This window comes from Bufo bufo, chromosome 4 (genome assembly GCF_905171765.1).
Source record: "Bufo bufo chromosome 4, aBufBuf1.1, whole genome shotgun sequence".
Lineage (NCBI taxonomy): Eukaryota > Metazoa > Chordata > Amphibia > Anura > Bufonidae > Bufo > Bufo bufo.
Genome location: NC_053392.1, coordinates 280194520 through 280207248, shown reverse-complemented (window position 1 = coordinate 280207248; position 12729 = coordinate 280194520). Strand labels below are relative to the sequence as shown.

Genomic DNA, 12729 nt, shown 5'->3' with positions numbered 1-12729 from the left:
GGCCCCGCTGTGAGTTGCCTCCAGCCCCTCCTCGCACTGTAACTGATGTATCGCCGGCCACGCTGTGAAGCATAGCGGCCGGCGATATATCAGTGTCAGCTAGTTTATCAAAAGGAGAGCGATTGATTCAAGATTAAAGAAAGATTTTACATACAAAGAATAAAGTACAATAAAGTACTGTAATGCTGTGAAACATAGGGCCATGAGGGGGACCAGCATAAGATGCTATATGTGTGTCATCCACACATATAGCATCTTATCCTGGCCCCCCTCATGGCCCTATGTGTCACAGCACACATCCCCCATAACAGTGCATCATCCATAGATCCCCCCATAACAGTGCATCAACAGATTCCCCCCCATAACAGTGTGTCATCCACAGATCCCCCATAACAGTGCGTCATCCACAGAGCCCCATAACAGTGTCATCCCCAGACCATTAGTTCAAAATCCACCAAAAGCACACCTTTTGGTTCAAAATATTTATTTTCTTATTTTCCTCCTCAAAAACCTAGGTGCGTCTTATAATCAGGTGCGTCTTATAAAGCGAAAAATACGGTATTTAACACTCTTAGGGCTCATGCATATGACCGTATGTATTTTGCGGTCCGCAAAACACGGATACGCAAAAATAATGGATGACATCCGTGTGCATTCCGTATTTTGCGGAACAGAACAGCTGGCCCCTAATAGAACAGTCCAGCTTTGTCTGTAATGCGGACAATAATAAATAGACATGTTCTATTTCTTTGCAGAACAGACATACGGAAATGGAATGCACATGGAGTAACTTCCATTTTTTTTTTGCGGACCTATTGAAATGAATGGTTCCGCATACGGTGCACAAAAAAAAAAACTGAATGGACACAGAAAGAAAATACATTCCTGTGCATGAGCCCTTAGGGTACAGCCACACATGAGTCACGGTCTCTCTCGTCACAGGGGTCAGAAGATCTAAGAGACTGGCTGCACGTGATGTGATCTGACAGCCTCTTTGGTTTCACTTGTTTCTGTGTTGTTGCTGGCTATGACGACACCTCTTGTCTCACGTGTAGCTTAAGTGGTCATTCCAACTCCTCTATTTAGTCTGATCTCACCCATCATGCTATGCAATTGATAGATCCTTTCTGGTTGTGGAAGTGCTGGTGTTTGGTTCTCCTCTGAGTTCCTGCTCGTCCGCGTACTTCGGAGTTAAGTGTCTTTTCCCTATTTCTTGTTTATTGTATTCCCCTATCATTTGGTATTAGGCCTGAGAGAGTCTCCTGTTCCCTCAGCTGGGAAGGAACAGGTCATCTTTTGTCCTGACACTATTTCCAGGGCTCTTTAGGGTCAGATAGGGCTCTAGGTTCCTGCATATGAACAGCGTGGCCGGCGATACATCAGTTACAGTGCGGGGAGGGAGGAGGGGCTGGAGGCAACTCACAGCGGGGCCCGGTGCAGACACTGTATTACACCGGGCCCCGCGCACAGAAGTCTCTTTGTATGTAAAATATTTCATTATTCCTGAATCCATCGCTCTCCTATTGATAAACTAGCCTAATCGCCTACATCAGTACTCACTATGAATGTAGCGTGCGGTCCAGCCGGCGTGTGACTGACGTCACTCAGTCAGTCAAGCTCCTCCCACTTCATTAATGAAGCAGGAGCAGGATGAAGTCATGCGCCGGAGGGACCGCACGCTACATTCATAGTGAGTACTGATGCAGGCGATTAGGCTAGTTTATCAATAGGAGAGCGATGGATTCAGGAATAATGAAAGATTTTACATACAAAGAGGCTTCTGTGCACGGGGGCCGGTGTAATACAGTGTCTGCACCGGGCCCCGCTGTGAGTTGCCTCCAGCCCCTCCTCCCTCCCCTCACTGTAACTGATGTATCGCCGGCCACGCTGTGCAGCATAGCGGCCGGCGATATATCAGTGTCAGCCCTGTAAAAAAAAAGTCAACCCTCTTTTGGGGGAAAAAAAGTGCGTCTAAGGCTACTTTCACACTAGCGTTCGGAGCCATATGGTGTCATCTTCAAGCGGATCCGTCCCCCATTGACTTCCATTATAAGTCTGGACGGATCCGCTCGCCTCCGCATGGCCAGGCGGACACCCGAACGCTGCAAGCAGCGTTCAGGTGTCCGCTCACTGAGCGGAGCGGAGGCTGAACGCTGGCAGACTGATGCATTCTCAGTGGATCCGCCTCCACTGAGAATGCATTAGGGCCGGACGGCTGCGTTCAGGTGTCCGCTCGTGAGCCCCTTCAAACGGAGCTCACGAGCGGACACCTGAACGCAGGTGTGAAAGTAGCCTTATAAAGCGAAAAATACGGTATGTTTTTACATATCAAAGCCAAGCCAAGCCTTATCCAACCAAAGCCACACGGTCACTGATTGGAGGAGTTTAAATGGGTCAATGGTCGAGCATGCACTCCATTCAAAGTACTGAAAAAAAACAAGCAAACATAACGCTTTTATTATATTATTTTTGAGCAGTAAAGTCCCATAAATGGATGCAGCCTTGGCAGAATTCCAAAACCCTTTCAATCTTTGTTTTGCTTAGTTACATTGACTCCTGCTATAAGACTAGCAAGATTGTTATGACATTGCTCTTATAAAAAAAATAGCAACCCCTTTAGAAGACACATATAGCAGTGCTCAACTTGCAACTTCATTTTTTATTTTAAAGGGGTGGTGTCACTTCAGCAAATGACATTTAGCATGTAGATAAAGCTAATACAAGGCACTTACTAATGTATTGTGATTGTCCATATTGTTTCCTTTGTTGGCTCGATTCATTTTTCCATCACATTATACACTGCTCGTATACAGGGTTTATGGTCATCGCTGCAGAACAGATATGAGGTGGCTGGGACGGGAGCTTCTGCTGATGTGTGCCTATGCACACTCCCACAGTCCTGCCACCAGAGAGGCTGACACTTTTTCTAATGCGTGAGTCGTAACCCCTGGAAATAAGCATTGTATAATGTGATGAAAAAATGAATCCAGCCAGCATAGGAGGCAATATGGAGCATCAAATTACATTAGTAAGTGCCTTGTATTAACTTTATCTACATGTTAAATGCCATTTGCTGAAGAGAGGCAACCTGTTTAAACACCGTGCCATCTTAAAGTATATATTCATTTATAGTCTTATGAAAAATGTCAGGTAATCAATAATGATTTTATTATGATTTTTTTCAGATTTTTTAAATGGACTCTGGAGTATTTGCATATTATCAAACACATGCAAATATATAGACTCCCAAAGATAGTCTAATGTGAATGGTGCCAAACTCTGTACAGCACTGCAGTATATGTATACGAAGGACATACATCAAATAAATATGAGCTTAAAGCACATTATATAAGCTTGTGGATGGCATGCTAGAAATATCTTTCAGCTCATCATCATAATATATAGGCTATAGTGTATTAGCATAAAGATGTACACACTGTATATCAGTTTAGCGCCACCATAATATAGGCATTTCCATGTCAGTTTATGGACAGCATCAAGCATTAAAACAGAAGCTTAAAAGGTTTGATCCCATTTCTATCTGACACTTCCACACACCATTTTAAAGTGTCGATACATCATCAGAATCCATTTTCATTTATCAGGCTGCAAGAAACACACCGAGTGAAAATTTGTTGTCAGGCTATTTACAAAGCTGAAGGATGGAGAGGATCAGAATATATTTCCTTTTCAACCATCATTCTTAATTTGTATTTTAACCTCTGCTATATTTATTGTGTGAAAGGAGAATCTAATTTTTCATATTTATATTCAAGCACTGCTTTCATGGCTGCTTTGCATAATTGCATAAATGGCATATGATTCATAATTCCAGATCTCCAGGGAAGAGCATGCAGTGCAAGCTATTGTGTGCACAAAATCCAGTATGCTTTTAATAGTATGACCAAAAGTGCTGTAACCGGTTCTCCCTGTTTTGTGGGCAATGTATAAAGGATATTGCACTCTACTGTTCACCTACAATCTATTAAAATGTTACTATTCACATTTAGGTGATTCTGGTGAAAGAGGAGAGAGAGGACTACCAGGCAGAGGTCCAAAAGGATTGCCAGGAATACAAGGACTTACAGGTATGAAATAACAGGTTGCTGCAACTGTGCACAGTAGATACATAATGATAAATTGTGAATAATAGATGGAAATGTTTAAAGACAAGCCGCACAGATTGCATAACGTATGGAGAGAACATAAGAGAAAGACACGGTGTCAATACCCAGGAGATCAGCAACAGAACTTCTTGGCAAAGCTATCAGATCTAAAAATGGATGAACACATGCAAATTACATCAGAACTGAATACAGCCATAGGAACTGCCCATCCTGTGCACAGAGGTGGTTGAGCCCTATGTTAGAAAGTGGGTTAGAGTGGTTAGAAATCCACCCAATTAATGTATTTTCCTCTTCACTAAAGATACATTACTTATGAGGTTTTGATGTTCATTGAGCATTCATTTACTGCTCTGTATGTCTATAGTATTTTAGGAATATATGCATAGAGTGTTACATGAAACGTATATGGTCTCAGTCTTGGTTATGATATCCTTAAATTCTCCTTAAATATATCCAGTCTAGTCTTATTAATTTTAATAGTGTTTATTTATAGAAAGCTTTTAAATTTGAAAACTTAGAAACAAAGACAGCAGGACAACAAGTCCATAATCCAGTACTCATACAAGAATCCCTGATCGGGAAGTACATCAGAATATGTCAATGACATTATGTTACTTAAACAAATAAGCAGTCCTGTGTTACATCATTGCATATTTACAAGTACAGGACCAGACAACTATTTACTCACACACTCATACATCCTGGAGTCCCAGAGTCCTACACATAAAATCAGATATTTTGCATGTGTGTTTAGCTGATATGAAAGTAAGAGCTATTCCACTTTAGTAGGAATTCTTCTGACTGGTTCACTAGAGAACCTGATGATTCTCTAGTGGACCACGGCTCTGATATAGTAAAAAGGGCATCACAGATCTACCAGAAGACAGATCCATTTGGAGCTCACTTTGGAGTCACTTCCAACGAGGTCTATTTCTTGTGGGTTGAACTAACAAATAACATATTGGACCTTACTGATGATATTTACTGTGTGTACAATGTAACAGAAAATTGGATGTGCTTTACAGGTGGATGTGCTTATCTTCAGTATGGTCTCCTTTGAGCAAACCTCAATATCTGCCACGTTGTGGTGCATAGGTTAGCTACTTCTCTCATTCTCCCTTAGTGGAGTGAATAAAGATCTCCCAACTCATGTACATACAGTACAGACCAAAAGTTTGGACACACCTTCTCATTCAAAGAGTTTTCTTTATTTTCATGACTATGAAGGCATCAAAACTATGAATTAACACATGTGGAATTATATACATAACAAACAAGTGTGAAACAACTGAAAATATGTCATATTCTAGGTTCTTCAAAGTAGCCACCTTTTGCTTTGATTACTGCTTTGCACACTCTTGGCATTCTCTTGATGAGCTTCAAGAGGTAATCCCCTGAAATGGTCTACAACAGTCTTGAAGGAGTACCCAGAGATGCTTAGCACTTGTTGGCCCTTTTGCCTTCACTCTGCGGTCCAGCTCACCCCAAACCATCTCGATTTGGTTCAGGTACGGTGACTGTGGAGGCCAGATCATCTGGCACAGCACCCCATCACTCTCCTTCATGGTCAAATAGCCCTTACTTTCAAAGTTTTCCCAATTTTTTGACTGACTGACTGACCTTCATTTCTTAAAGTAATGATGGCCACTCGTTTTTCTTTACTTGGCTGCTTTTTTCTTGCCATAATACCAATTCTAACAGTCTATTCAGTAGGACTATCAGCTGTGTATCCACCTGACTTCTCCTCAACGCAACTGATGGTCCCAACCCCATTTATAAGGCAAGAAATCCCACTTATTAAACCTGACAGGGCACACCTGTGAAGTGAAACCATTTCAGGGGACTACCTCTTGAAGCTCATCAAGAGAATGCCAAGAGTGTGCAAAGCAGTAATCAAAGCAAAAGGTGGCTACTTTGAAGAACCTAGAATATGACATATTTTCAGTTGTTTCACACTTGTTTGTTATGTATATAATTCCACATGTGTTAATTCATGGTTTTGATGCCTTCAGTGTGAATCTACAATTTCCATAGTCATGAATATAAAGAAAACTCTTTGAATGAGAAGGTGTGTCCAAACTTTTGGTCTGTACTGTACATACCCTAACTAGGACTTTGCATAATTGTCCTTATTTTTTAATTTTCCCCAATTCTATGTTTTCCCATGCATGAAACCACTCATTTTATTTACAAACATTTCTCTAAAAGGAACCTGTCACAATGACAATGCTGCCCCATCTACCAGCTTCATGTTATAGAGCAAGAGGAGCTGAGCATATAAATGTATTATATAGTGGGAAAACGTTTCGATATAACTAAGCAAAGAAAGAGCAGAGATATAAATGAATATTTTACAAGTTACACAGAATCTAAAGTCTATAGCCTTTATGTTGCCCTTTTCATGCCCTTTGATGCATATCTTGCATGAGATACCAAATGTCTACCTTTAGTTGGCTCAGTTAATACTTTTTACATTCACCTTTTGACTCAAAGTCTATGTTAACATGCTGTGCTAATACATAAAATGGTGTGCTACAGTATTGACCTATGCTCAGGATAAGTCATCAATTTGAGATTGACAGGGGTCAGACTCCCGCCACTCTGCAATAATCAGCTGTTTGAAGTTGTAGTGGTGCTTGTGCAGACAATGTGCAGTGTAATTTTGAAGAGGAAGCCAGTGCCAGTACAAATAGCTGATCAGCAGGGGTGCTTGGAGTCGTCCACCTTTCTGATATTAATGACCTATGATGAGAATAGGTGATTAATATTGTAGCAGTGCACAACCGTTTTAAATATCATACTAAAACACTATAAATATTTACCTCAATTTAATATCATATTCGCTCTTCACTTTTCACTGCTCTCTGTAGTTTGAAGACATTCCCTAAATAGGCAGAATCATCTTATAAAATAGAATGTGTATCTTTGACAGAAAAAAAAGATGTTTCAGGCCGAAGGCCTGATGAGGTTACGCCTGGATGATTCAACAAATCAATACTGCTCCCTTGTGGACAAGTATTTAAGTCATCAGCAAGCACAACATTAAGGACAGCTGGCAGAAGTGCAGGGCACAGTTCTCCCCTCCTTGACCGAATCCAGTGACTATAAATATTTTCCATGAAGGCACATCTTTCCTGTTTCATTTCTCCAAAAGGAAAAAATATAATATTGATACTATATTAGTTATTTTAGTTCTGCATTTCTGGAAGCCTCCTATACTAAGATGAATTCAGTTAGATGCATAGAAAATTGAAATTTATGATGTTCCTAGATTTATGGAGGCATTGTTATCATCATCAATGTTTTCATAGAGGTCCAGATAAAATATAATTTATTACTGTTATTATTTCCATTGATGTTTGACCTATACAAATTTTGATTAATGGTTGAGGTACCTTAAAGGGGTTGTCTGAGTTATATTAAAATTCGGGCAACCCCTGTAAATGGCTCCAAATAAAAAATTAATGGTTACTCACCTGTTTTCTTCCCTGATTCTTCAAGTGCTGCACTTCGATCCTCCTGCTGCTGATGTCATCTTCTTGTCTGCAGCGGTAATGTTCCGTGAACAGGTCACCGCTGCAGTCAATTGCTGACACAAAGTGCACTGGTGAGGACCAGAGCATATCGCAGCAAGTAGCAGAGGAGAAAATGGATGAGTATGCATTAATGTATTAGTTTTTATATAACTTGGAAGATCTCTTTAGTAGCATGGCAAGTTTTGGCCATAGGGCCAGTTTTTGAAAACATTCTGCCTTATCTTTATGGGATCTGTATGGGATGGGATTTAGATCTTCATGTAGAAAGTTATTTTAATGCTGCCAGAACTCCTTAAAGGGGTTCTCCAGGAATTAAAAAAATGAAAATACTTAAATATTACTTCATTATAAATATATTCCCAAATACCTTACATTAGTTATAATGGCTCGTTTTGTCTGGGGAGCAATCATTAGGAAAAACAAAATGGCTGCTGTCCTATTAGTACACACAAAATCTGTCCTAATCACACAGCAGGGCAAGTTACTTTACAACACTAAGATAAAGAGCTGCCTCATCCCCATCCAGGTATTTGGGAATATATTTATAATAAAGTAATATTTACGTATTTTCATTTTCTTAATTCCCGGAGAACCCCTTTAAGCAAGCCTGAAATGTTGCCTGCACAGGATGAGTTTGTATGCAGTGAAAGCTGTCAATCACCTTTTGTAATTAGGGGGAAGTAAGGCTCAAAAACGTTTGGTAGATATATACCAAACATACCAAACATATTTTTTTACATTGAAATACTGTCATATTAATCATATTAATGGGATATTCCCATATGAGATGGCTACCTCCCCACCTTCCTCTGGCATGGATTCTCCTTCACAGCTGTTTCCTTATCTCTGACCATCTCAAGCCACTGCATTCCAGCCAGAGGAGGTCCTGGAGGCCTGGCATGAATTGTACCAGAAAAGGTGTACATTCCAGAGTATGAAGGATATTTGGAATGCAGTACTGGTAGGCTAAAGGACCTTTGATGATGTCATCATGTCACATGATCGCAGGTCCTTTAGCCTCCAAAAGACACCAGAGGAGAAGGAGGAGAATTGAGAACCGCAGCCTATAAGTAAATAAGCGTGTGTATATATGCGTTTGTTTATATATTGGTTATGTCTGTATTATATATATATATATATATATGTGTGTGTATATATATATCTGTATGTGTGTATATATATGTGCATGTGTGTATATATGTGTGTGCATTTGTGTATATGTATATATGTGTGCATGTATTTATGTGTTTATTTGTGTTTGTATGTGTTAGTGTGTGAGTGTTTGTGTATCTATGTCAACATCTGCTTACTCTGTATACAGGAGATATCTCGATATGGTTAGTAGCGTGTATTTATATAAAGAATTAGGTCACTACTTTTTACCATTGGTGATCTATCCTTCTTCAGCATGCAGCTTCCAGGTAGCCACCCCATCATATGCACACTCCTTTCTCTGTCAGCCTCTGTCTGTAGTATAGCAGGCAGTAATTAATAGTGATGAGTGGCAGGGGCAATATTCGAATTTGCGATATTTCGCCAATATTTGGGTGAATATTCGTCATACATTCTCGAATTCGCAATTATTTTCTTGATTGCGAAAATCTGCAATGTAATATGCGCGTTTTGCGCACGCAATACAGGCGTGGGTTACTTTTGCTACATTTTTCCAGCTGCTAGAAGTTTCCTGAGACTGGAGTAAATGGTTGGCACGGCAGAACATTAGAATAACTTTATATGCAGATAGAGTGCTCCAATATATTCACAATTGCGCAAATCGGCAATTAATGATGCGCATATTTTTGTGCAATACATTCAACTTCACATTTTAGCGGGTCTGACTACATATTACTGATTGGTGCACTAAGTATTGTTGTGAACTTTGTATGTATGTACGTATGTATGGACAGTAGAACCTATCACACTACCTAACACCCTGCACTGGAACCTATCAGCTACACTATATCAGGATATAACCTACACTGACTATCTCCCACTAACTATCTGTATTATATATATATGAGCTAACTAACTATCTAATGTAATTATACAGCAAAGCACAGAGCTCAGCAATGACACTGCTCTCTCTCTCAGAACTCCATAAAACTACAGAAAATGGCTGCTGGTGGAGGTTCTTATATAGTAAGGGGTAGGCAACTTTCCTATTGGTTGCTAGGGATGTTGCTAAGCTCAAAGACATTGCAGACTTCTCATTGGCCCACAAGCAAGAAGGGAGGTTACCGATGAAAACAAAAATCTAGAATATTCGCGAATACGAATATATAGCACCATATTCTAAATCTTCGCAAATTCTCGAAGTGCTGATATTCACGATTATAATTCGCGATTCGAATATTCGTGCCCAACACTAGTAATTGAAAGGATAGCCAGCATCGCTGCGCTCTAGCAATGAGCGCTTCTACCTGTAGTATTCACCACAATGAGCGCTTCTATCGTTAGTATTTACTTAAGCATACAGAGCCATCATATTGACGTGAATGGGGACATCATACTTATAATTACACTGCTCACCACTCTTATTACAGCTGATCGGCTGAGGGTGCCAGAAGCAATGAGCTCTTCCATCAATACAGATAGAAGGTGGCTGGCAGAGAAAGGAGTGGGCAAAGACTGGGGTGGCTTCCTGGCAGCTGCATGCTGAAGTTATCCCAACCTCTGCCCACTCCTTCCTCTGCCAGCCTCCTGTACATGGTTTTATTTTAAGTAAGAGAAAGTGGGGGGGCGTACAAATTTGCTGTGGGGCCCAGTCAGTTCTAACTACGCCCCTGCCACACTTCACAGACATTGCACCTAGACTAAACTCAGATGGCAGTTGCTGTGTATTTGAATGGAGTAGACTGAATGTTGTGTCAGGAGTTATTTTTGCATGCTTACATGAATACCACCATTTTAAGTACAGGTTCTCTGTGTGGCAAGCACAAAAGATTTGCCCAACAAGGGGGCATACCTTATGAATATAGAAAATGGAGCAGAAACATCAACAAATCTTTTTTTGTAAGTGCCATATAATCATCTTAGATGCACATTGTTCCGCAGCGGGTGGAAAGTGGCCAACCCCTTTATAGGGAAACTGATCAATTAATAGGTGTATTATTTGTTGTTGGTTAATGCAGAAATAATTTATACTCTGTTTGGAAATATATAAAATGTCAAAACACCCACAATTTTGTATCTCCATCCTGTACAGAGAGAGTTTGATGTCATGAGTGTAAGTGGAGATGTGATGTACTAAAATAGTTATAATCACTTTGTGCAAAGCATTCAGATGGGAAGTTATATGTCTGATGGAGATCTAGATTCAAACTCAAATTTATATGTCATCTCTAATGCTGATATTTAAAACCATGCCCCATTTAGACAGTTTAATTTTTTTTTTGCTGAAGACATTTAGCATTCTGTGATAATTTGACCTTTTGAGACAGTGTGAATGCCTAATACTTGTGTTCAAATTTATTGAATGTAAAATATAAAAATTTTATGAGAAATGGGTTGCTGTCATATAATTGGAGCTTTTACTTGCACATCCTGGGTAATACCGTATATATATATAATGTTAAGATTAGCCAGATTAGATTAAATTTTGTATTTTAGATATAATATGCTTAGTGAAATGTAGCAAGTTTTGTGTCATTGAGAGATCACGGCTTGATATTACATTATAATGTCACTCAACACAGAATGTAATTTGCACAATATTTTTTTCAGCCCTTTTTCAAAGATTTCTGTACTGACAGACTAAAAGAAAGCTTGGTTTCACATAAATCTATTTCTTTCTCAAAGGTGAACCAGGAAAGCCAAGTTATGGACGAGAGGTCGTGATGGAGAGAGAGGGCCACCTGGCCCTGCTGGGCAACCTGGAATTCCAGGACCACCAGGTCCTGCTGGCCATGCTGGATACTGTGATCCTTCCTCTTGCAGCCTTCAGGCCTTTGCTGCTCCCCAGTCTGCTAAAGATCCCAACATGAAAGGGGCCTTGAGCAGCTAATGCCATGTTACTGTCTGCAAGTGCAACCAACGTCAAAAAATGGATTCAACAAGAGAGAGGATAATCAAGGCTCTTTTTAATTCTGGATGGCAGGCATTAACAAACTGTGACATTTATAATTTTAAGAGAAATTACTACCAAAATTGGGAAAAAAGATGGTGCTCAAATACTCAGTGAAGACCTCCATAAACAGCTCTGAAAAAACAGAAATATATAATTTGATTACATTTAATTTGCCACTTCCAGGGTGTGCAGGTGATTCCATGGATGAAGAAATGCCTTGTATTTACCTCAAGTTTTAATAACCATCATAGTTACTGTCTATAGCCCAACTGACTACATAAACGGTATATAACAGTGACATAAGGTATACATTTCTAAAATGCATCATCAGCTCAAATATGAATGCAGCTGACGTGTATGAGCCCAGACCAAATGGTACCAGGCAATGAACAACTACCTTCATCTATGTCAATTCCATTGTGTGATTTTTATATCCGTTCACTGTATATCCATGGAGGGGAAATGGTTCCTGTACAAAATGTGGTACACTGAGTACATGACATGTGCTGTAAATCTCTGTAAATGTGCTATGGGGTAACTCTGACAACCAGTGTGCCTTCAAAATACATTGTAATTAAAGAAAACTGATGTTTCTTCTTGATCTTATGTTCTTTTTAAGCATTGTGAGTATGAGCGTTTATAATCTGACTTCGTCTCTATGTGACCATCAGCTCCTCAATGTGAATGAAAGCAATGCAGATTTTATATCCAGAAATAAAATAGTTTTATAACTGAGATTATATTTATTTTCATGTGGCATCTCTGGTTGTTTGAGAAAATGAAAAGGAAGAATAAATACTGTTTCGTAACCCTGTGCATTTTTTCAATGTATGCTTTAATTAAGTTAAATGAGGAAATTGAACTGGACCCCCGAGGAGACATCTGGCTTTCCGTTTCAAACATTTATTCTGCAAATGGGATAATTCAAAGTTTATATGTATGGTTAATTTATCAAAAGCTATATAGAAACTACAGGGGGTATATATCAAAGTAATGGCAT

At 39.6% G+C, this 12729-nt stretch overlaps 1 protein-coding gene across 1 annotated transcript in view; it reads left to right on the top strand.

Moving 5' to 3' along the window:
* LOC120999162 (collagen alpha-1(IX) chain-like) overlaps positions 1 to 12480 on the top strand; it is a 152678-nt gene extending 140198 nt beyond the window's left edge. Inside the window, 3 exon segments of the mRNA XM_040430036.1 lie at positions 4011 to 4088; positions 11462 to 11488; positions 11491 to 12480. Coding sequence (XP_040285970.1) covers positions 4011 to 4088; positions 11462 to 11488; positions 11491 to 11666 — 281 coding nt within the window. The 3' untranslated portion in view covers positions 11667 to 12480.
* The last annotated feature ends 249 nt before the right edge of the window (positions 12481 to 12729 follow it).